Here is a 25,158-nt window from a genome sequence, read left to right as displayed (position 1 = left end):
ACATTTTTGACCAATAATATTTAATATAATACAAAAGTTGATTGTACTTGGTCATGACTCGTAAGCTAAATACCCTTGACATGGCTTGAAAATTGCAATTCATACATACTAAAAAATAAACCAGACTTGGTCTTCTCTTTGGCACAAATTATTTGACCCGTTCATGCTCTTCAAGCAACATCATGCCGTCAACCCCAAAGGCCAAACCCCATTTCCACCTTGTGTTATTCTTGCATTACATTTTTTTGTTTCTTCCCCCCCGATACTTGTGTTTTGAGACCTACGTAGTACAGATTCACATCGGAAAATCCCTCTAGGAGTAGCTTAAACCCGAGGCCTCTCCTTAAACAAGAAGGGTACTTATTACCTGACCACAACCTTTGGTGGTTTGCATCAACATGCATTCAATCTTTATAACTATGTCAATGTGGACTTTTTTCTTGACCAAATCTTATCTACCACTGACAGTACAAAAGTAGCAATGCAAGTTCAGCCATATGGCAGGAATCACTTCTATTTTTAGACAGGCTTACATAAACCATCCAGTAGAACAGAAACTACTAATAAATGGGAAGGCCATAAACTGGAAAATATAACCAGATATTCATTCGAACCGGCCATTATAATTTGGTTTCATAAGGCTATACTTGTAGTCTATGTTGCTCGGACTCTCTGAAGAGGCTTCCGCACCCATTGGGATCCTCACGCACCTGGCAGCATTTTTAAAGAGTCTGAACAACATAGCTTAGAATTTATTTATTATATGAAATAAGTAGTACAGGCAATCCAAGATCAAGCCAAAACGAAAGCTAACAGCATCACAATCAATCTCTGCTGCATGATTCTGGGAAACCCAGAAACTTAAAGTAAATTTAACATTTTACAGAGTTCCTGTTTCTGCATATACTAGAGGCGGAACAATTATGAAAGGAAGAACTAAGAAAATCAGATTTCTTAGAAAAGAAATGTATAGATTAGATGGTTTTGTCTAAAAATAGGATAAAATCAAAACCAATCTTCTAAAAATAGGATAAGAGTCAAAACCAATTATCTGTACCCTCTATACATAATCATCACCCAAAATCGCATGGATTGCCTACATTACAACTGACAGAAGGCAACTTTGCCAGCAAACTCCCTCAGCCAAAGAACGGGTGCTTGCTAATGAAATCTCAGCATATATGTTTAACCGCCTCGGAGGACAAAAATCATACTACCACCAAGGTGACATCCCCACATCTAACTGCCAAGCCGCTATCTTCTGCTGATGAACCTAAGTGCACCTTCTTTGCAGAACAGCACGCTTCCCCTTTGAAAATAGTCATCCAGTAACTTGGAAGTAATTTAGACGATCATCTAGTTGTAGATCCGAACAGGCTTCTCAAAATTGTGTCGGTTCTGCAGCACCAATATTAATCACTTATACACATCTTAAAGAAACAGGAAATTTCATGCGTAAATACCAGTTCACATAATAAACAACACAGCATTCTAATTCGAGGGAATTTCACTCTTGAATGGATAGTACGCATGGAAAGTGGTATTTATATTCGAACATAAGTTCTGTCAGCTTACCACAAAAGGAAGCAATTCTGAACTAAGAAATTCGTTTTATCTTAGATCATGGTAACTTGATTACCAGGTCCATTGAGGATACAGGTAATTATAACAAGAAGAAAACACTAAAGCAATCAAGATCACTCCGTGATCTCACTATACTAGTAAACATTCGAGCATACAAGTATTCTCCAGTAGATGGCCATGCCGAAAACCATAAAATGATGTTCTCTCAAAATAACTAAAGGTGATAACCCTTGTTCAACCGCACACCACGAAACAAAAGAAACCTTCAAAAGTTTTGTTTCTTCACCCTTGAAAAGTTAGGGAACTTGGATAATTAGTTTTTGTAGTATAGTTAGTGCCCTGGGGCCAAGCCCAATTTTCTTTCCACAGTGTCGAAATTCTTGTTCCGCCACAGTTCTAAAGACCTAAAGGTCTCAGAAGGTTTCTCATAGATATGCTTCAAAATTGAGACAACTCACGCATAAAGCATTAGTGCATACCTGGTTGGCAGCATATGATCTTTTTGGAGCATTGTCAGTGTGCTCTAATCCAAGGTACTGCTCCCAAGCACCATATACATCTCTTTTCTGGAAACCATTTAGAACATTAGGATACCCAAACACATATGATGAGGACTATGCATCGACAAAGATGGAAAGGAAGAGCCACATACCTGAAAACGGTTGGACACAATATCTGAGTCCTCAAGGTACTCGGGACGACCCATGGATAAAAATGCAAATTTCCACTGCAGAGAAAAGGTACCGCATGTCAAAAATTTTCAAGAACACAATTATGAACTTTACCCAAAAAAAAGACAGAAATTTTCAAGATAACAACTCTGAATAATATGAGAAATGCAAAGGCAGGATGATTGAATACCTTTGCAAACTCCTCATCTGAAACCTGCAATTTTTTCTGGATGCGAGCTTTAACTTCAGTCAATGTCTCGCCCTCATGAATAACCAGGAAAAAGGGCTCACCAAAGTTCTGTATTTGCTGTAAACACAAGAGAAAGGAATTTTTTTTTTAAGAGAGAGGAACCAAAAACAAACAATTCAAGGATGAACCTTCGCTGAAATAAACAATTGTAATATTTTTACACAGGTACTTACTGTTTGATTTTGAGCTGTGTCCTTCATAAAATGATAAACATGAATTAAGCGACTATGAGGACCCAGGTCTTTCTCCTCTTCAGGAATCTGTAATGCAGAAAAGTGTGTCAATACTATGCAAACATCTGTGAAATCTATGCTAAGACTACTACAAGTTTATACTCGAACTCAGGGTGGCAGATAGAAGAAATTGAATGCTTGAGACGTAAGAGGATTTCTGTTAATTAATTCAGCAGTTAAAATCACTCTCAATTGATCAAAGTAAGGTCGATTCCCTGATCTGAGAAGTTAGTGATAATAAAAAAAAATCAGTTAAAAATTGTTATAGCATGTTGATAAAAAAGTCAGGTCACTGGGATGCAAATTGGCCTTGAAAGATGATTTGGAAGACGATCTCCTGTTAAGGTAGCATGCTTTGGGTGGACAGCAACTTGCAGAAAAGAGGCTTCACGTTATGTAGCAGAGAGAGGAGGATCCAGGATTTTAATGTGATCGGTCAACCTTTAGCTTCTTATTCCTGAACCCAATATTTGTTAAAATTTTAGTGATTTTCCCTATATATGACATAGTGCTGATTGACATAGTGCAGATGCCATAGTGCTGATTGACGAGACCAGCGGGGGAGTTAACGCTAAGTTGGAGGTTTGGAGACAGACCCTGGAGTCTAAAGAGTTTAGATTGAGCAGGAACAAGACAGAATACTTGGAGTGTAAGTTCAATGACGTGACTAACTATGTTGTATGAGGCGGAGTGTTGGCCAGTCAAAGAACTCTCACGTTCAGAAGATGAAAGTTGCGGAAATGGGGATGATGCGGTGGATGTGTGGACATTCTAGGAGAGATAGAATTAGAAATGAAGGTATCCGGAACAAGTTGGGAGTGGACTCGATGGAGGAAAAGACGCGGGAAGCGACGCTGAGATGGTTCGGGCGTGTAAAGAGGAGATGCGCGGATGCCCTAGTGCGGAGGTGTGAGAGGTTGGCTTTGGATGGCTTCAGGACAGGTAGAGGTAGGCCGAAGAGAGATTAGGACATGGCATAGTTGCAGCTTACCGAGGACATGACCTTAGATAGGAGGTTGCGGAGGACATGGATTAGGGTAGAAGGTTAGTAGGAGCCTGTTTGGATGGGCTTATGTCTATAAGCTGCAAACAGCTTATAAGCTAAAAAAAATAAGTTGGGGTAGTCTAACTTATTTTTTTTGGCTTATAAGCTATTTTCAGCTTATAAGTTGCTTTAGATAAGCTAAGTCAAATGGGCCCAATTATTTTTTTGAGCTTATTTTAAGCACAAAATGACTTTAACTGGCCAACCAAACACTCAAAAAAGCTGAAAACAGCTTATAAGCAACTTATAAGTCAATCCAAACGGGCTCTAGGTAGTAGAGCGTTGTCTCGCTTATCGTTCCTTATTCGTATTCGTAGTATTTCTCCTATAGTTTCTTGTCCTTCAATTTCTGTGATTATTTACTGTCTCTTGTTCTTCGCTTAGCATATTGTTTTGTTGTAGCAGTTGTAGCCGCTGCTCTTTTCCCTATGTGACCTGCTTTATTATTGCTTTTTTCTGAGCCGAGGGTCTATCGGAAACAGCCTCTCTACAACCCAAGGAAGGTAGGGGTAAGGTCTGCGTACACTCTACCCTCCCCTCCCAGACCCCACTTGTGGGATTTTACTGGGTATGTTGTATCTATACTCCATATAAAAAACACTGGGTTCAGATGAACCCAGTACTTGTGCTCTACATCCACCACTGGTAATAGATGTTATCTGTGTGAAGAAGACCAGGATGCAGTTAATCATCTTTTCCTCCATTTCAGAGTATCTAGCCAATGCTGGGAATCATTTTTAAACCATCTGTGGCATATCTTGAGTGATGCCTCAGTGTATAAAAGGTTTATTGGAAGATTGGAAAGCTCAAGGGGTACCTAGATGGCTGAAGCAGATACGGAGAACCATTCTATTCTGTATCTTATGGACTTTATGGCTGGAGAGGAACAATGCTTGCTTTGAAGGGCATAGAAATCACATATCTAGAGTTAATAATGTCTTCATAGTCTGTATTATTGGTGTAGGAGTAATCCCTTAGTGATTCTGAATCAGTATATGGACTTTCTGGATTTGTTGGGGGGGAAAGGATAGTAGGTGGTCTGTTGGTTAGATGTTTATTGCACCATCTTGTTACTTTATTGATAAACTTGTATCTTACAAAAAACATCGATTGTAGAAAATAAAACACACTGATAGCATATCAACAACATCAGAAAAGTATGACACATGTAAACAAAGAGAGGTAAAGAGATGCCAAATATTCATATGACCAACAGTAAATATGTCATGTCTCAGTGCACTATGCTAGGTGGTCAAGCAGGGAACTACTGAAACAATCACAAGATTGAAGCTCAAAATGAAAAAAGAAGAAACAGTGAAATGAGTGACATTCATAAAGATCCATTGCCCAAAAGTAAAATCCTACCCTGCTCTTGTGAATAAACTAAGGAAGCAAACATCAGATATCAAAACGTACCTCCTCTGCACGTAGCGTCCAGTATTGATCATTAATGTTCTCAATCCTTTCATTAAGGGGAAAAATCTGCAGTAAAATATGGATGCAAGGTTCACAAATGCTACCAAGGAGCAGACTGGAAAACACAGTTATATCATGTCCTTTCATGAATTTCTTACCCTCCTTCGACAAAACATATATCCACAATTTAATGACACACAAACACATGTATAGCTACATTTTTGATTAAGCACCGGGTGTCCAGGTCTCTTTGAGCCCCGACTAATCCCGGGGGTGCACAGGCCCTCGGCAAGGAGTTTCCCGCAAGTGCACCACGGGTAATTCAGGGTTTTTACCCCAGTCCGATGGCCCTCAGAAATTGTTTGCACCCAGTGGGTTTCGAACTTGAGACCTTGAAAGGGAGCACCCCAAGGCTCAAGCCAATTACCACCAGGCCAACCCCTGAGGGTTACATGTATAGTTACATTATTGTTCAATAACATACATAAATAAAGACACATGCATAATATTCCTCTTTTCTTTAATCTAATTTTTTTTGGTTATCCTCTACTGCCTTCAGCATCATATAATAGTGTCCATTAGGAAAAAAAGAAATAAGTGAAAGAGATTAAATTTACAACCACTGAGAAGCAAGAAGCATCTCAGCAGACCCAAACGACAGTGTAAACTGTAAAGGAAGTTATACGACATCATAGTACCTTATATATCTTGTGGTAAAAAACTTCCAGCAATCTTAGTTCAGCATCCGGCCTTGACAATTCAACCTGCACCATAACAAGAGATAAGATGAGTGATCCTCTTGCTACAGAAGAGATAAGGTCAGTTTTTCCCATCTCTCCTAGTTCCCACAACCTGTTTTATAGACCTTCTACTTATTTGTAGAGAGGGGGAGAGAGTTCAGAGACATCCAGTTCTAAAGCACAAGAAAACACCGGATTACCTTTGTTTTCAGATCATTAAGAACATCTCCTATGGTGCTTTGTTTTGGCAATCTAATAGTATGGACAGTCACCTGAAAATGGTCAGTCCAAGATTATATTACAGAAAGGTGAGGGGAAAATGTGTCATAAAAGCATAAAGACTGCCTTTCAGCACTCACTTCATCTTTGGCAGCATGATAAAAAGTAACTTTGAGAGTTTTTAAGCCCTGCAGCTCTGGTAAAGGAATATCCAGGACTTCATAATACAGAATATCTGAAGTCTATCCAAAGAGGAAGATGATGTCAACAAACAATAGTTAGTAATAAACAATTATATGCAGTAAGCAGATACTAGCATATCTAGGAATAGCCAAAAAGACAAAATACCTGATTGTAGTGACTGAGCATTTCTGTGAGACGATCAACTCCACGATACCTTATCGACTGAGGTTTTGGCTGCTGTGAGTAGCAGTTATGTGATGTAAGCCTTACTTTTGATGGATCATCCAAGTGAAGATGGCGAGCTAAGCATTCAACAACTTCATCATAGTTGTTCTGCTTTGACCTAGAATTATGCGTCATCAATCAATGAGATGAGTTGACATAAGGTCAACCTAGAACTACTTATTATACAAAACAAGATACATACAACTCAAGACTGAACTCGTCCTCCTTGGGTTTCTCCAATGAGCGAAAGCGAACAACCTGGAAACCATTGAATAGAGCTCATAACTGTAAAGTGATAAGGCTTATAAAAATATACAACTAATCAATGAGTTCCTTTTTCGTTTTGAACTCCATCCCAGTCAAACTAGCATCCCAATTTGGCTCAAAGCGAGCAAAAGAAAGTGCGGCAGGCATACCACGAAAGATATAGGTATCAACATCTACTGCAGTACTGCAACAATTTTTTATACTCCAGGACAATATCACAATAACAGCATGCAGCACAAACCTGGCGATTGTGCACGTACTCCAAAAATGAAGGAACCTCTGGAAAACGATATTTTTCATTGCCTTGCTTTTGAAGGGATTTCTGAAAGCAGATAATATCCCCATCTTCTAGCTGCAAAGCCAGAGTAGTGCATAAAAAATTTCATTGCTAAAAGATCCAGCAGAAGAAACAAAAAGAACAACTATTGAAAGAAACTGACTACACAAGCAAATGCACATAAACCACAAAGTGGCTACTGGCAATTGATTCCACATACCTGACAGCCACGAAAAGTCAGATTCCTGTTAATGTGTTCACACATCACATTTGGTTCAAATTTTATTTCCTGCGAATAACAAAAACTGAAAAATCACACATCATATGTTTTGAGTTAAAAAACTGGCAGCAAAAGAAGACAACTAACCTCAAAAAGTTCAATTTCTTCATCAGGCGAAAAGCCAGCCAACTCATTTAGCTTTACTAATATCTCCAGCGGCTTGCCACTTCCTTTTACAAAAAGCCGTCCAACATACCTGCCGAGAAAAAGGAAATTAAAAAGAGATCAGAAAAACCTCATCCACGGCATGGCTTCTCATATACACAGTCCCAAGCAACTGGACTTTAACAACACTTAAAGGTTCAAATTCATTAAAATTTCGGATTAATCCTTTCAATAAGATGTCCCTATCAAGTCCTGCCTCGGCAGGGCGTAAGCCCCATGGATATTTAATTTTTAATATTGTATAAATTAATAAAATATTGAAGGGGAGCCTTGGCGTAACTGGTAAAGTTGCTGCCATGTGACCAGGAGGTCACGGGTTCGAGCCGTGGAAACAGCCTCTTGCAGAAATGCACGGTAAGGCTGCGTACAATAGACCCTTGTGGTCCGGCCCTTCCCCGGACCCCGCGCATAGCGGGAGCTTAGTGCACCGGGCTGCCCTTTTTTTTTTTAATAAATTAATAAAATAAACATAAATAAAAAAATAGATTAAAATTATAAAAAGTAATAAAATTAATAGAAAAATGCATATATCTATTATTAACATGCTAACATCTGCACGACCATTAAAAAGATATTGAAAAAGTGAATGACGTAAAGATGCATTACACCAATAACATGACTATGATGAAACATAATTAGAGTTGTAAAAATGATACTCTATCCTAATAATTCAAAGATAAAATGATAATAATATAATTTGTTTTAAAGCCTAAAACTAGATAACAAATTAATACTCATTATGAAACAAATACCAAGAATATAGTCTTCAAAACATTATCTAAACTAGAGCGAAACCAAAAAAAAAAAAATCTAAAACTAAAAACTATTTTGAAAAAGATAAATTGAAGAATGCTAAAAAGATTTTGAAGAAAATAAAGCATAAAGAAGGAAAATGCAAGCATGGAAGCATAGCAAGAATTGGAGGACAAAACTCTTTGCTTTGTAGTTTGCACTTTGCATACAAAGGTCTAACGTGTATCTGTTACTCCGTAAACAACAAAGAAAAAATATTATGAAATTAGGATAAACAATTAGAATTTTTTTTGACTTTTTGACATTTTTAGTTTGAGAATTTACTAGTATGAGTTAACTTTTGGATATTTAACTTTTAAAAAAAGATTTATTAAGCAATTTAGGCTCAAATTTGACTAATTTCTCGGGGCTTACGCCTAGGCGAACGCCCGGAAGGTTGGGGCGTACGCCTCACAATACATACCCCCCCCCCCCACACACACATACGCCTCGAGGCCTTTTTGGTACACCTCGCCCAAAAACGCCTTTTAAAACACTGATGCAAACTACGATGTCTCATTTGAATCTTTACAATATTTTAGACCTGTAGATTGAGTAACAGTCAAAGCACCATTCCATGTAGTCGTGTTTTTAAATAAATGAGCAGATCCCAAATTCAAATATGAAAATCACTACTTTAGTGTTAGTCTTCCAGCTATAGAGAAGCAGATGTAATACCTTAACTCCTCTTTCAAAGGGTCATAAAGTTTGAAAAATAGAAGGATATCTTCCTTGGTCGTCTCTTGTGGAGGAAAAGGTTGCAAATCCTGCAAGAACAAACAAAACAAAATAAAACGCAAAAGTAAAACATAGAGAATAAAGCCTCACATGAAAAACAAGCAACATGCAGATCATCAAAAGAGAAGACAAGTAAAGCAACCGATGCATTACCAGGCCAAATTCTACTTCCAAAAACAATTTTAGCTCAGCATTATTTGCTTTATTGGAAACCTCTCTCAGTTGGCCAACCTAAAAACACAATATGTAAGATCATTAACACCAAGTTAACCAAGCATTCCATTCTTCAACAAATTGTAGAAATCATGCACTACAGAAGAAAGATTGCCAGAAAAAAATGAACAATATACACTGAAATAATATCACTATCAAGGGGCATGACGGTCCCGACACTTGGCAATCAAAAGACATATCTGGAGGGTGGGGAGGGAGGGGAAAGAGAGAGCAAATGACTTGTGAACCAGCCAGGGATGAACCAACATGAACAGAAATACTGATCCTATTCACCAACTGAACGCATCTATTTTGGTAAGCAAGGGGAAATTGGTGGATGTCAAGTTCATAATCAAGTTTTTCAGGCAGCAGAGTTAAGATTGCCTTAATAATTACATTCCCTAGCCGGTTGGAGTCAAAATATTCTTGTAACATACAAATTGATTAACCTTACCTACAGCATTTTTATAGTAGAAGACAGATCAAGCAAGAGAATTTAAAGAATCAAACTGCCATACAGCTGCAGATCATATTAGGAATTGTCTGGTATTGACCTACAGCTCACACCAATGACAAAAATTTCATGCTAAGATCATTCCTTTTTTCTCCCAAGTAAAGGGATGAGCCAAGGAAAACAAATTTTATGCAGAAAACAAAAACGAATTATAGCAGAGAACATCAGAACTGCAGTCATAATTCAGATGCAGAGCACACAGCAGAGAGGCAGAATTGTCAGACAGAACTTACGGATTGAACTTCCTCTTGGGCTGTCAACGGACGATTAGGCCGATATGTATGGTTTTGGCGCTTTGCCCATAGCCAGTAGCGTTGAAATTGCACTGGTATACCAAATTCTTTAGCAACTTCTTCCTAAGAACAGACATACCATCAGACAATTATGGTGATTGACCAATGATTATCATAAGAAATATGTTTATCTTGTCTACTGAGAGAGCCTAAACAATTTTGTGAACCTCGTAAGCTAACCATGAGGACTCCGTATTCTCCTCAATATTTCCGCTCAATTTTTAGCTATATAAGCACTAGAATTTGAAGTTTTATCTTTTCTCTCAAAATATTACACAAGTACAAAAGATTATAATCCATATTGTAGAAGCAGAAAATTTCACATGAACCTTCTTTATTAAACATGGTCAAAACTGAACGCATTCATGCAGCACATACAATTGCTCGTCATGTTTAATAAGAGCAGTATGGCTATAACTTTTCCAAATCTATGAGAGAAGGAAATGCAGAAGATAAATGTACCTTGAATTGAGCAAATGGCATCTGCTTCTGAATACGGAAACTATGCACTTTATCATGATCCACAAGATCAAAATAGATCTCCTTTCCAATTTGTTCACCAAGGTCTTTGTCACGAGCTACCTGTAAATGAAATGGCCAATTTCAGTTAAACATTTTGTAACTATAAAGATGCAAGAAGTAAAGAATATAGACTAGTAGTTGAAAGAAACCTTGATGATTGTATAGAGGTGAGCCTCTGCTTTCTCCTTTCTCTTTTGTTCCTTTTCTTCTTGCTCCTTCTTTAGTCTTATCTGAAATTAGAGGTTACTAGAAGATTACTATGACTGAACCAATAGAGTAAGAAACTAAATCATAGTATTGAGTTGAAACCCACCCTGAGATGCTCGGCTATGTCCTTCTCATCCACATCGCATATGATCTTTTCCTTGTCACTTTCACGTATATAGACAAGCATATACGCATTCGAATATTTTGTGAATTTGAAAGGTGAATTGTTGAACCCAGGATTTGTGTGGGGTAACTGTTAACAAGAAATGGTCAATTAACGTGTGCAACACCTAAGAGATAATTTTCTTTTATACGTATAACCTTTTTCTAATATAGAAGGTATTAGTATAAGTAAAAAGGGTGCAAGAATAGGACAAATACCTCTTCCTCACCACCATACTGTTCATCGAGAGCTCTCTTAGTATCTTCTTTTGTCACACGCTCATCATCAAATTTATACCTAACGGTAAGAAATGCATAATGAATCAAACCGGTATTCAAGGACAGTAAAATCTCTAAACATTGGCAATGTGAAGCAGTCATCAAGAAGACCCAAATCCACAACTGCTTGGCAATCAAAAGCAAGCACAGACAGGTGGAATACTGAATAAGGGCATATATCTAATACAGGTACATACATTCAAATTTTAGCAAGTTTTAACGTATTCTGAAGACCAATTACAAATGCTGTAAAAAGCATGTCTGCTGACTGCAGTACATTGAGAAAAGCCCAATTATAAATGCTGGAGAAACATGTATGATGGTGCAACAAACTGCATACCATTGATCAGAGAGTGTTGGCCTGATATATGCATAATAGTGTCCCCCATGCACCCCGCCGCTGTGAACTAAAACACTGAAAACAAAAAATAAAAGAATTAGTACAAAATACATAAGTAGTCATCACCAATATGCAACATAACTGCCTGAAGTAACTGAGAATCGAGAATCAACCGATATCATGGTCAACGGCCTCATTTTATTAGGCATCATACAAAAATAAGTAAAAGCTGCAGCCTATTTGGACCACATAAGATCAAATAACCAGAGCTGGACTCAAGACAACATATTCTAGACGCAAGAAGACTTTTCTGATTGACTATAAATAACCAAAAAAATTGTACTAAGAAATGCCGAAAACAGTTGAACAGAGTGGAAATTATACCAACATAGAAGTGAGGATGAAATTAAATTATCTACGAATATGAGCATCCAAACTAAAACCGTAAGGAAATTTGTAGAGTAGCCGAACTAACTATAAAACCCTTTGGGAACCTTCAAAAACCAATATGGGACAAGCATATTCTAACACCTCCCACATGTGACACCTGTTTTTAAGTTTATGGGACTACACTGGGTATGTTGTTGTTTTGTTGTGTATGTGGTCACTTTGGTTTTATTTTTATTTCTTTCCTTTTGTTTGGAAGATTGAAGTAGCTCAACAGGCTAAAGTGTGGGCCTAGACTAGACAAAGTAAGCTCAAGATGAGAATGAGCCTAAAGCAGAGAAAGAAGACTCAATGAGCTAAGAAGTGTGCGTCAAGCAGAACTAAAGATTCAATGGACTGAATTGAGAGAAGAGCCTAGAGCAGCTCAGTGGGTTGAGATGTGAGAAAATGGTTGTGCAGACGAGTTTACCAAAGTTTGCTCTGTTACCATGCAAAAAATATAAACATCCAATCCAAAACCATGAGGCAATGGTTGGATAGCCCAAGACAATTACGAACCCCTTATCTAAAACCGATGTGGGACAAGTATAAATAAAATAGAGGGAACAGAAAAGGTAAGATAACTAACCTATATCCCAAAATCTAGTAGAGATTATATTTTGCTAACTTGTCAGCAAGAGTATGCCATGCTTGACTATAGCATATGTACCACATTGTGAGTTATGCATAATTTCAATGCTATAATACTATAGCAGAAAAAGAAAAGAAAAGCAGTCACTAAGATTAATTTAATTTGGAGAAGGAAGAGGTGCCACTTTTTTTAATAAGGTAAAGAAGAAGGGGCACTTTGCACATAATCACTGGAAACTCAATGGAAATGGAGAAATAAACTTAAGTTCACAATATAAGACCTACATTTCCCAATTTACATGTTACAGGAACTAGTTCTAGGTGATATACCAATCAATCAACTGTGTCCAATCCCAGATTAGTTGGGGTTGTTCAAGGAAGAAACCAAAAATATGATCTATATGAATGGAAGACTGTGGATAATTTGGGTAGAGTCATTCTCTCAACCTGTACATACTTTGGCATGGACTTGCTGATTATTAATGGAATTATTGACATATATGTTAGCTATATTGCTTTGTAAAATAGTGTTGTTAAAGTTTTCAACTACCAAAACAAATAAAAAGGGCAAATGCAAACCTAACCTGATTAAGGGAGAATATAAGATTCCATTCCCCAGCAGATAGCCAATTTTACATCACCAAACTTGTTACAAGTATGCCACTTTAAAAAAATCTATTGATGTATCAGAAACCGCAAAGAGCATGAAGACAAATCAAGCTAAAGTAAACCAAGTTTGACACAGTGAGATTCATCAGAAAAGAACACGACGGAAAATTATTGCATAACAGCATAAGCGAAAGAAAACAACCAAGTAAACAGAGTGATTAAACTGGCCCAGAAAAAATGAGATACTAATTGTAGATTTGGATGACTCCAATTATATGCAATAGCAGGTGATCTCAAGCCAGGCAAATTTGTGGCAAATATAGCTAGTTAACTAACTACAGAAGAAAATATTTAACATGAAGAATGTGAAATCACTAAGATAAAATCTTTGCCGAACTGGGTATGTTATTCATCTTAATGGTTGACCAAAAATGGTTGAAAAAAAATGAGCAGTAACTAGCAAGGACAGATCATTAAGAAAACAGAATAAATCGAGACCTGTGCAGAGTATAGAGATTGCGGACACTTCGATCAGCATCTGGAGATAAATATTTTCCATTCTCTCTATCAAGATCAAGTTGCAAAGGGAACTCATATCGATCATTTATCTATATTGTCAATAAAACGAAGCGTTTTCAGTAATAAGCATTATGTGGCAAACATATGGTTATAAGTCAGGCACGCTAGAGTAGCACTTATCACCGTAACCATCTGCTAAAAATTTATCTCAAGCAGAGTAAACTTCCGTACTACAATAAAATAAGACAAATGAAAAATAGAGTATTACTCCAGATGAGAGACATATAGAGAAAAAAGTGACAGCCGGCTTAGTCCATGAAAATCTGGGATCCAATAAGCATGAAACTACCATGTAATGTAGAATAACAAATTAGACCAAGTCAAGATGATAGTTTTTATCATAATTCATATTGTACACAGGACACCAGGACTCGCCCGAATTAAATATAAAATTTTCTTCGGGTTGGCTATTTATCCCATTTAAAGAAAAGAAACAAAACAAACATTCTCTCCCTAGTTGACTACGCTGTACAATCATCTGAGAATTAATTAATTACCTTGATCATAACATCCCGCACAAAATCATATTCGAAGCGTTTTAACTGAAGTTGAAGAACAGGAGGGAAGTCAATGAAAAGGACACCTTTCCGAGCATCCTGTAAAAACTAGGAGTTAGCTACGAACATATCAGATATCATAACTTTACAACCCCAGCAAGACACTGCAGGAAAAAGAGGAAAAGGAAATAACATGAATATCATCTATTAGGTGAGTTAACAAGCTTCCACACCACTCATTGACATCCTTCTCCTCTTACAATGTTCTTTTTTAGCCTATATATCCACGTGCCTCTTATTCCCTACCATTCTCGGCTCAAAAGGATCTCAAAGTTTTAATACATATGCAAGTTTGTAAACCACTAGCACAGAGAAACATTATAGACATTTAACCTGTAAACCATGTTGTTCTGCATGGTATTTGTTGTCACCCTCAAGGCGCTCCACTTCAACATACTTGTCAAATGAAGCATACACATCACAACACCCTTTCACGTCAAGCTGAAGATCTGACCAAAGATACATTTCCATAAATAAAATGATAAAATGGTCTTCCAAATTACATCGGAAAACCATCATAAAAAGTGATGCTGGTTCTATAGGTTCTATATCTACCATAAAAAGATTCTTTTCTTGTTGATTTGTAGTCCACGTTGATACATTCAATGTAATTCATATGATGCCCCTCAAGTAATTTTTGTATTGTGCCCTCTACAACAGTTCCCTGAGTCAAAGAAACCAAAGTTAACAGAAAAAAATTACCGGAAGAAATAATTTCACCTCTAAAGAAGTATACCATCCAAGATAAAAGGTGTCTGCAAGTTCTATATACCATCCAAGATAAAAGGTGTCTGCAAGTTCTAAGTGTTCAATTCTATTAGACCAATTACCTTCATCTTATCTTCGAGCTTTTCACAAAGAACCCTGTTAAGTTCTTGTACATCATGCTGCATGAAAGAATCATAGGTGTCCCACCCAAAGGACTTTGTCAACTCTTTTGTTGCTACACTAGTTTCATTATACTGGAGCTTATAAAACAAACTCTGCAAAGCTAAAGGGATGCTGCCAGTTGGATTGTCATTCTCAGTTGTTGGCATATGATACACAGCCTGAGAAACAAGTCTGAATTAATCATCTGTATGAAGATAATATTAAAGAAACCATTCATGCTACAAGACTAACCTTTCTAAAATAAGGAATATGGTATAATGTTTGGAGGAGAGAGTTCATATAACAAGTGGCTCCCTGATTCTTAAGGCCAACATAACCAGTCTCCTTTTTAGAGTCATGGGACCAGTAATCAATTACTTTACGGACGGCAACATCAGCTTCAATTATGACTGTATCATCCTTAAGATAACCTCTTCCAGGATCATATAGTTCACTAAGAGGCATGAACGATGTGAAACCCCAGTCACTCTCCCTTGCATTAAACTGGTGCTGAGTATCTGCCATAAGGATCATAACATTTAACAAAACAGCCATCAGTTTTACTAGTCAAATCACAATACTCTATGACATATATTTAGATCCCTCAAAGGGAGAGAGCACCGAAAGTAGCATCATAAAACAGAAAATCTCAAGCATAAATTAGAAAGGTCTCACTAGCTTATTGAAAAAGAATTCAGGATATACTAAAGAGAAGATGACAACCGCAATCATGACTATATTCTCTCTCTCCAATGCAGGAGTGTGACTTCACACGCCATCTAATTAATTTTCTCCAACAAGCTGCTTGAGATCCCTTCTCAGGAGAGCTTTGAGGGTTGAGTTAAAAGATGGACAAAGTCCTGAGCATTTCCAAATTCAACAACAGGAAACACATACACTTAAAAACAGGTCAGATCATTTCCAGTTAGTTTTATCTGGCAGTCCCTACAAAAGGTGCATCTCATAGACCATCGACAAAATTATTGCAGTCATCAAGATACCAAAGATAGTCTTTGAACGATCAGTTATTTGATGTACTGTTTCCCAATGAATGAAAAATCATATGATCTGCACCACTAACCCAATTTGCGCAGGCACTCTATACAAGCAGGAGGTGAATCTTGGTTCAATGGTAAAGTTGTTCCTTCGGCTTTCCTGACATGAGCCACAGGTTCAAGGCGTGCAAGCAGCTCCTATCAGAAATTCAAGGGGAAGGCTACTGACAGTAGACCCTCACTTCCCTTACCCCCTGTATTAATGTTTATGTTTCTATTCATGACAGAGGCACACGAAGTTCGCTGAGTGACTCCCTATTCCAACGACATCCATATTTCAGTTGAGCACCCTTCAGATGAAGTTGATCTTCCTATTGATCTTCGAAAAGGTATTCAGACTACTCACATCACTCATCTTGTTTATATATAATATCTTGAGTTGTCACTGTTTTCCGCAATCATATCATGCCTTTGTTATTCAGCTTATCCACTGACAAAGTACTTAGGCGATAGCATGATTGAGGAAATAATTGTTCATGATAATAGTATTTAGGAAATCGTTCCTTTACCAGCAGGAAAATCAACAGCTAGATTTCGGTGGGTACTTACAATCAAGGTAGGTGCTGAAAAGAAGATCGGTCGCCAAGGAATTGATCTTGGTTATGGTGATACCTTTTCTCTAATAGTGAAGATTGCATATCTTCGCCTCCTATGTCTCCATAGCAGTTGTCCTATTGGTCCCTTTATCGGTTGGATATCAAACATGTCTTTCTTCATGGCTAATTCGCTGAGGAGGTCTACATGAAGCAACCCCCAGGGTTTGATACTCAAAGGGAATTTGGGTGTCGATTGCCGATCTTTGTATAGTCTCAAGCAATCAACAAAGGCATGGTTTGACCGTTTTAGCACCATTCTGCAACAATTTGACATGCTTCGAAGTGAAGCCAATCTATGTGTTTTACAAACATTCTTATAATGGGAACGCATATTCTTGGTTGCTTACGTTAAAGACGTTATAACAGGCGATGATCATGAAGGCATTAATCAACTTAAGATAGACAATCCACTTCAAAGTACCGTGTTCTAATTGGAGGAAATCTAATATCTTGAAAAAGCAAACAGCAAGATGTAGCAGTTCGATCAAGTGCAGAGGCAAAATATCGAGCAATGGCATTGGCTACATCTGAGTTTATATAGCTAAAGCAACTTCTCAAAGGATTAATGTCGGGAGGAGATGCACTAATGCGATTGATATGTGACAATCAGGTCGCAATACAGACTGCTTCAAACCAATGCTTCATGAGAGAATGAAGCGCATAGATGTAGATAGTCGTTTTGTTCGACAAAAAATTGAGTTAGTGTGCATGCAGACAGGTTATGTCAACTCGAATGACCAATTGGCAGATATTCTTACAAAGTACTCTAAAGGGCAGCCCGGTGCACTAAGCTCCCGCTATTCTTACAAAGTACTCTATCGCCCTGAAACTGAGTATATTTGTGGCAAGTTAGGAGCATACAACACGTGCACTCTAACCTGAGGGTGAGAGTTCATTCCCTCTAATGAAGAAGGAAAGAGTTCAACAACTACAACATACCCAGTGTAATCCCACAAGTGGGGTCTGGGGAGGGTAGGATGTACGCAGACCTTACCTCTACCTTTGGGGGGTAGAGAGGTTGTTTCCAACAGACCCTCAGCTCAAAAGAAACGTAGTTGATGCATGATTAATGATTATTCTTCACAGACAACGAGGAAAATTAAATAAATCTATCGCACAACGCCATATCAAATGGCTTAAACTGTGCAGTTGTGAAATCAACTTAGATTTTCACTCCTTTTAAACTCATGCAAAAAGTTCATATCGTTTATGCAACAAATAAGATCTCTGACCTTTTCTTACTGTGAACTTGTTATGAATTTGGTTGATAACAGCTAAGCTAAACTGAGCATATCTACTCCAACCATAAGGCAATGTTGCAGCATCTGCCACATCTAAATACATTGATAAATGGTCTGCATTGTTCCCTTTTGGGAATATCAGAATCCTCCTGCAAGACAATGCACCGTATAGTACATCATTACCATATCCGCATTAAATTTGTAAAGCAATCCACTAAAAAAGGGGATGTTGAAAATAATTACCATTTATATCCTCCTACATTAAAAGCATCAGAGTACAACTTCTTCACATTTAACCTTGAAAAATTGTCGACTGTCCATGTGAACCGGGCTGATGCTGGATCATCCACCGACTGTGCATCCACCGTACTTGCCGTGTCCGCTGGTGCAACTGCCAAAAATAAAAGCATGCAAAAAATTGCAAATGACTGAGAAAAGTATACAATATCACTTAATCAGTCGACAACACCTCAATCCCTAACTTGTTGGGGTTGGAAATACATTCCTCTACATATTCAACTCAATTGTGCTCTATTTAATTCTAATACTAGCAAGCAATTAGTGCAAATTGCGCATCCTAAAATTTAATCAATGTAAAAACGCGCAGATATTCACATATACTCCACCAATAGTGCAAGAAAAGCGACATCAAATAATAAACAAAATGACTACACATACATTATTTGTATAAGAGTGTGTGTATAAGAGTACATCAGATACCTTCCATAGGCTGAGGTCCCTCGGTGGGAAAGTCAGAACTAGGAACAAGCATTTCGTGGTCTTCTGGCTGCCAGACAAAGCAAAAGAGCAAGCAATTAGATCTAACGAAACTGGACAATTTGATCATTATTCATTTCAATTTTAAAAGAGTAAGTTTATGTCAATTTTACACCACAATATCGTCCGAATATTAAATTTAGCACATATTCATCCCAAAAATCAAACTACTTCGAACTCCACCAAGAACACGCAAAAACCGAGAAAAACTGTAAAATCAAATGGCACTATCACATCTTAGAGAAATTTGGGTCAATTTCACACTGCAACCAGAGCGGCTAAATTTCAGCAACTGTACATCAAAAAAGGATCTTAAGTTTACGAAACTCCACCAAACAAAGCAACTTTAAACAAAATAAAATACACTAAACAAACTAAAACTGTTAAAACAAAGAGAACTAACACAGCAATGTAGCTAATAAATTCAGTCACTATTGCGTTTTAAGGAAATTTTAGGTCAATTTCACACCGCAATCACAGCGGACTACATTCAGCACCTATAAATCAAAAGCATTCAAACAACTTAAAAAACTGCACCAAGCAAAGCTACTTTAAACGAACAAAACACGTGACACAAAGCAAAACTGTTAAAACAAAGTGATTAATAAATTCAGTCAGTATAGCGTTCTACAGAAATTTTAGGTCAATTTCACACCGCAATTACAGCAGACTACATTCAACACCTATAAATCAAACACATTCGAAACATTAAAAACTAAGCTACTTCAAACAAATATTACGCAAAACAAAGTGCATTCACAGAGCAAAAATTACAGAAAACTGAGATGAAAATAACATCTAGCAGAGTGAACTGTACATCTACCAAACAAAGCAAGTTTAAGGAAAACAAAAATACGCGAAACAAAGCAAAACTGTTAAAACAAAGTGAATCCACACAGCAACCTAGCTAATAAATTCAGTCAGTATAGCGTTCTACAGAAATTTTAGGTCGGACTACATTCAGCACCTATAAAGCAAAAGCATTCAAAAAAATTTAAAAAACCAAACAAAGCTACTTTAAACAAATAAAATACGCAAAACAAGCAAAACTGAAAAAAAAAAAAAAAAGCAAAAGGAATTCACTAATAAATTCAGTCACTGTCGCGTTTTAAAGAAATTTTATGTCAATTTCACACCGCAATCACAGCAGACTACATTCAACACCTATAAATCAATAGCGTTCAAAAAAATAAAAACTAAGCTACTTCACACAAATAAAACGCAAAATAAAGTAAACCTGTAAAAACTATTCACAGAACAAAAAGTAGAGAAGATTATTTACATCTATTGGAGAAGCAGAGAGGAGAGTCATTTCCGGAAAATAGTGACCGTATGATCATTTCAGCAAATCTATGAAAACTTCGAGAATTTGAGAATTCAATGGATTTGTGAAAACGTAGAGAGACGATGGATCGAACTAAGGACTTTTTGTTGAATTGAGAGAGTTTCTGTGTGTGTGAAGAGTAAAAGGAAGAGGAAAGGAAAGAGGTTTATATAGAAATTTTAGGTCAATTTCACACCGCAATCACAGCGGACTACATTAAACAAATAAAACAAGTGAAACAAAGCAAAACTGTAGAAACAAAGTGAATTAACACAGAAACCTAGCTAATAGATTCAGTCACAAGGTTGTTGTTGTAATATACTCCCTCCGTCCCATATTAATTGTCCACGTTACTATAAATAACCGTCCCAAAATACTTGTCCATTTACAAACCTACTTTGCCCTTAAATTAATTGTTTTTTAAAGTAACCAATATTGATTAGAGAGCAATTAATTGGAGAGAAATAAGGGTAATATATAAAGGTACACTTTTATTTATGAGTTCTTAAAGGGCGTGTCAAAGGGAAAGTGGACAAATAATATGGGACGGAGGGAGTAGCGTTCCATAGAAATTTTAGGTCAATTTCACACTGCAATCACAGCGGACTACATTCAGCACCTATAAATCATATAACCATTTCAATTTTTTTCAATTAAGCTACTTCACACAAATAATACGCAAAACTAAGTAAAACTGTAAAAACAAAAAGAATTAACGGAGCAAAAAGTAGAGAAGGTAATTTGCATCTATCGGAGAAGGAGTGAGAAGAGTCATTGCTGGAGAACAGTAAATCAAAAGCATTCAAACTTTTCAAAAAATTCAAAAGCAAAGCAAAAACTGTTAAAAAGAGAATTCACACAGTTTTAAGGAAATTTTAGGTCAATTTCACACCGCCAATCACAGCGGAGTACATTCAGCACCTATAAATCATATGCAGTTCAAATTTTTTCAATTAAGCTACTTCACACAAATAATACGCAAAACTAAGTAAAACTACAAAAACAAAATGAATTCACAGAGCAAAAAGTAGAGAAGATAATTTACATCTATCGGAGGAGGAGTGAGGAGAGTTATTGCCAGAAAACATTAAATGAAACGCATTCAAAATTTTCCAAAAATTCGAAAAACAAAGCTACTTTAAGCACATAAAATACGCAAAACAAGAAAAACTGTAAAAATTAAAGTAATTTTAGGTCAATTTCACACTGCAATCACAGCGGACTACATTCAGCACTTAAAACTAAGCTACTTCAAACACATACGCGAAAAAAGTACTTAAAACTGTAAAAGTAAAAGGAATTCACACAGCAAAAAGTAGAGAAGATTATTTACATCTATCGGAGGAGGAGTGAGGAGAGTCATTGCCGGAAAACAGTGACCGTACGATCGTTTCGGCGAATCGGTGAAAACTCCGAGAATTTGAGAATTCAATGGATTTGTGAAAACAAAAAATAAGTAAAAGGAACTTCAAATAAAACACAAAACAAAGCAAAACAAAGCAAAAACTGTTAAAGAAAAGTGAATTCACACAGTTTAATGGAAATTGTAGAGCAATTTCACACTGCAATATTCAGCAACTATAAATCAAAAGCATTCAAAAAAATTAAAAACTACACCACGCAAAGCTAATTTAAGCAAATAAAAGATGCAAAACAGTAAAAACAAAATTAATTCAGAGAGTAAATAAAACACGTGAAACAAAGCAAAAGTGTTAAAACAAAAGTGAATATAGAAATTTTAGGTCAATTTCACACCGAAATCACACTCAGCACCTATAAATCAAAAGCAGCATTCGAAACATTAAAAACTAAGCTACTTCAAACAAATAAAACGCAAAATAAAGTAAGAACTGTTAACACAAATTAATTAACAGAGCAAAAAGTAGAGAAGATTAATTACATCTATCGGTGGAGGAGTGAGAAGAGTCATTGCCGCAGAACAGTAAATCAAAAGCATTCAAAAAATTCAAAAAACAAAGCTACTTTAAGCAAATAAAATAACGCAAAACAAAGCTACTTTTAGGTCAATTTCACACCGCAATCACAGCGGAAAACATTCAGCACTCTATAAATCAAAGAGCACTCGAAACATTAAAAACTAAGCTACTTCAAACAAATAATACGCAAAATAAAGTAAAAACTGAAAAAGCAAAATGAATTCACAGAGCAAAAGGCAATCTTAGGTCAATTTCACAGCACAATCACAGCAGACTACATTCAACACCTATATATCAAAAACATCCAAAAAATATAAAAACTACTTAAAACAAATAACAGAGGCGGAAAAAAAAAGCAAAACTGTTAAAACAAAGTGAATTCACAGAGCAAAAAGAAATTTTGGGTCAATTTCCCACCACAATCACAGCGAATTACACATTCAGCACCTATAAATCAAAAGCATTCAAAAAAAATTAAGAACTACACCAAGCAAAGCTACTTTAAGCAAATAAAACGCGGAAAACTGTAAGAAACAAAATTAATTCACCGAGCAAAGTAACTACCCCCTCTGTTCCAATTTATGCGGCACTTTTCGCTTCCCGAGATTCAAACTGTATGAACTTTGGCCATCATTTTAAGATGTATTTTTTCATCAAATTGATATGAGAAAAGTTGCAATTTATAGTACTTCTCAATGTAGTTTTCAAATATATAAATTTTAATGTTAAAATATCGAGTTAATCTAATCCAATTTAGCTTCAAAGTTTAGTCAAATTGACTCTCGAAAAGCGAAAAGTGCCACATAAATTGGGACGGAGGGAGTAATAAATTCAGTCACTGTCGCATTTTAATGAAATTTTAGGTCAATTTCACACCGCAATACATTCAACGCCTATAAATCAAAAGCATCCAAAATCTAAAAACTACACCAAGCAAAGCTACTTTAAACAAATAATACGCAAAAACAACTTCAAACCAAAACAAAAATACGCGAAACAAAGCAAAAACTTTTCCTTTTTTTTTTTTTTTTTTTTTTTGATGAAGTACTAAAATGTATTAGAAAAGGCATCAAGAAGATGCAGAAATTACAGAAAAGTAAGTTGTTAAAAACTCCAGTACAGACAAAGCAAAAACTGTTATTCAGTCACTATCACGTTCTAAGGAAAATTTAGGTCAATTTCACACTGCAATTACACATTCAGCAATCTATAAATCTAAAAGCATTCGAAACATTAAAAATTAAGCTACTTCAAACAAATGATACGCGAAAAAAAAAAAAAAACAGTAAAACTGTAAAAACAAAATTAATTCACAGAGCAAAAAGTAGACAAGATTAATTACATCTATCGGAGGAGGAGTGAGAAGAATCATTGACGGAAAACAGTAATCAAAAGCATTCAAAAAAAAATGTTAATTTAAACAAATAAAATACGCAAAACAAGCAAAACTGTAAAAATTAAAGTAACTTTAGGTCAATTTCACACCGCAATTACAGCGGACTACATTCAGCACTTATAAATCAAAATCACTCAAATTTGTTTAAAACTACACTAAAAAAGCTACTTTAAGCAAATAAAACAAGCAAAACTGTAAAAAAATAAAACAAAATTAATTAACACAGCGAAAAAATAGAGAAGATTAATTACATCTATCGGTGGAGGAGTAAGGAGAGTCATTGCCGGTGAATAATAACCGTACGATCGTTTCAACGAATCGATGAAAACTTTGAGAAATTGAGAATTCAATGGATTTGTGAGAGACGATGGATCGAACTAAGTGACTTTTTGTTGAATTGAGAGAGTTTCTCTCTGTGTGTGAAGAGGAAAAGGAAAAGGAAGTGAAAGGAAAAGGTTTATATGCGGTGGCAGTTTCGTAATATGGAACAACTTAATTTTATTAATTTTACTTTCGTTTTTTTTTTGGGTTATACATTTCAAGTCGAACACGTACGGCTCAGTCGGTCAGGTAATTTGATTGAGACGGACTTTTACGTGGAAATTAAGGTCCACCTAAAACACTAAAATTTATACTCCTCTGTTTTAATTTATGTGAATCTTTTATTATTTGAAAAATCTACTAGGTGGTTTTTTCACCGTGCTTTTCTTACATTTTTTTGAAATTATTTTAATTATAAATTATCATTTCTTATAATACTTTTAATATAGTTTCTAAATATATAAATTTTATCTGTACAAACTTAAAAAATTTATGTCAAAATTTAAGATCAAAGTTAAAAAATTTGACTCTCATACTTCGAAAAGGTTCACATAAATTAAAACGTAGAGAGTAGTATATATATTTGGACTATATATATACTCCAAGTTGTCCGGTATTATAGTCCTGCGATTAGGACTAATTTATCCCACCTCGGAGGTGAGATAAAATAGTATCAAACTTGGTGGGATAAGATGGATTATTCAAGACTAAGTTTGGGATAAAACTTATACCTTGTTTGTTTGAAGGTACAAATTTATACCTTCAACCAAACAAGGTATAAATTTTATCCACACCTTATCCCCCGAACTAAATGACAAGGGTTTGTCTTTCGGAAACGAATTATTTTTATCTTAATCTTTTCTGTATTTTTTAAATATTTTGAATTGTTAATTATTGTGACTTGTACTAATATTTTTTTAATTACTTTTTAAATATGTAAATTTTATTTTAAAATAATTTAGAAATTTTATGTCTGAATCCACGGTTAGAATTAAGAAATTTGATTTGGTTATCATTTTAATCAAATTAGTATTTAATATTTGAGAATTTAATGGATGTGTGTGTGCGGAGAGAGGAAAGGAAGATGTAGTGAAAGGAAAGAGGTTTATAGTGGTGGTAGTTTCGTAATTATGAAGAATTTATTTAGAGCCTGTTTGGATTGACTTATAAGTTGCTTATAAGCTGTTTTCAGCTTTTTTTGAGTGTTTGGTTGGCCAGCTTAAAGTCACTTTGTGCTTAAAATAAGCTCAAAAAAATAATTGGG

The 25,158-nt window shown here is 36.0% G+C and overlaps 1 protein-coding gene across 4 annotated transcripts; it reads right to left on the bottom strand.

Annotated features, from left to right (window-relative positions):
- Window positions 1–805: 805 nt before the first annotated feature.
- LOC132640124 (ubiquitin C-terminal hydrolase 12-like) lies at window positions 806–24,013 on the bottom strand. 4 transcript variants are annotated; one of them, XM_060356568.1, is made up of 32 exons: window positions 23,825–24,013; window positions 18,860–18,926; window positions 18,383–18,530; window positions 18,131–18,288; window positions 15,500–15,765; window positions 15,208–15,426; window positions 14,933–15,041; window positions 14,711–14,826; window positions 14,318–14,416; window positions 13,740–13,849; window positions 11,616–11,690; window positions 11,216–11,294; window positions 10,941–11,087; window positions 10,777–10,857; window positions 10,568–10,687; window positions 10,046–10,168; window positions 9,239–9,316; window positions 9,026–9,114; window positions 7,478–7,586; window positions 7,331–7,399; window positions 7,075–7,185; window positions 6,769–6,824; window positions 6,507–6,684; window positions 6,299–6,400; window positions 6,140–6,211; window positions 5,898–5,963; window positions 5,200–5,265; window positions 2,679–2,765; window positions 2,446–2,562; window positions 2,237–2,311; window positions 2,064–2,150; window positions 806–1,398 (listed from the first exon to the last, which is right to left on the bottom strand). In XM_060356568.1, the coding sequence occupies exons 1-32, from the start codon at window positions 23,852–23,854 to the stop codon at window positions 1,357–1,359; spliced, it is 3,351 nt and encodes a 1,116-aa protein (XP_060212551.1). In that variant the 5' UTR covers window positions 23,855–24,013; the 3' UTR covers window positions 806–1,356. The 4 variants fall into 4 exon arrangements, with proteins under 4 accessions (XP_060212551.1, XP_060212549.1, XP_060212550.1 ...); XM_060356566.1 differs by lacking the exon at window positions 23,825–24,013 and adding an exon at window positions 22,141–22,185; XM_060356567.1 differs by lacking the exon at window positions 23,825–24,013 and adding an exon at window positions 21,574–21,618.
- Between the last annotated feature and the right edge of the window lie 1,145 nt (window positions 24,014–25,158).

This window comes from Lycium barbarum, chromosome 5 (assembly GCF_019175385.1).
Source record: "Lycium barbarum isolate Lr01 chromosome 5, ASM1917538v2, whole genome shotgun sequence".
Lineage (NCBI taxonomy): Eukaryota > Viridiplantae > Streptophyta > Magnoliopsida > Solanales > Solanaceae > Lycium > Lycium barbarum.
This window is presented reverse-complemented; position numbering and strand designations above follow the sequence as displayed.

What these genes read in the sequence shown, in the direction of transcription:
- LOC132640124 (XM_060356568.1), bottom strand. Translation starts at nt 23,854, where the DNA reads ATGACTCTCCTTACTCCTCCACCGATAGAT. An exon ending in TGCGGGATGTTATGATCAAG is followed by an intron (nt 13,850 to 14,317) that starts GTAATTAATTAA and finishes TTGACAATATAG; the next exon opens with ATAAATGATCGATATGAGTT. An exon ending in TTGTGTCCAACCGTTTTCAG is followed by an intron (nt 2,151 to 2,236) that starts GTATGTGGCTCT and finishes AATGGTTTCCAG; the next exon opens with AAAAGAGATGTATATGGTGC.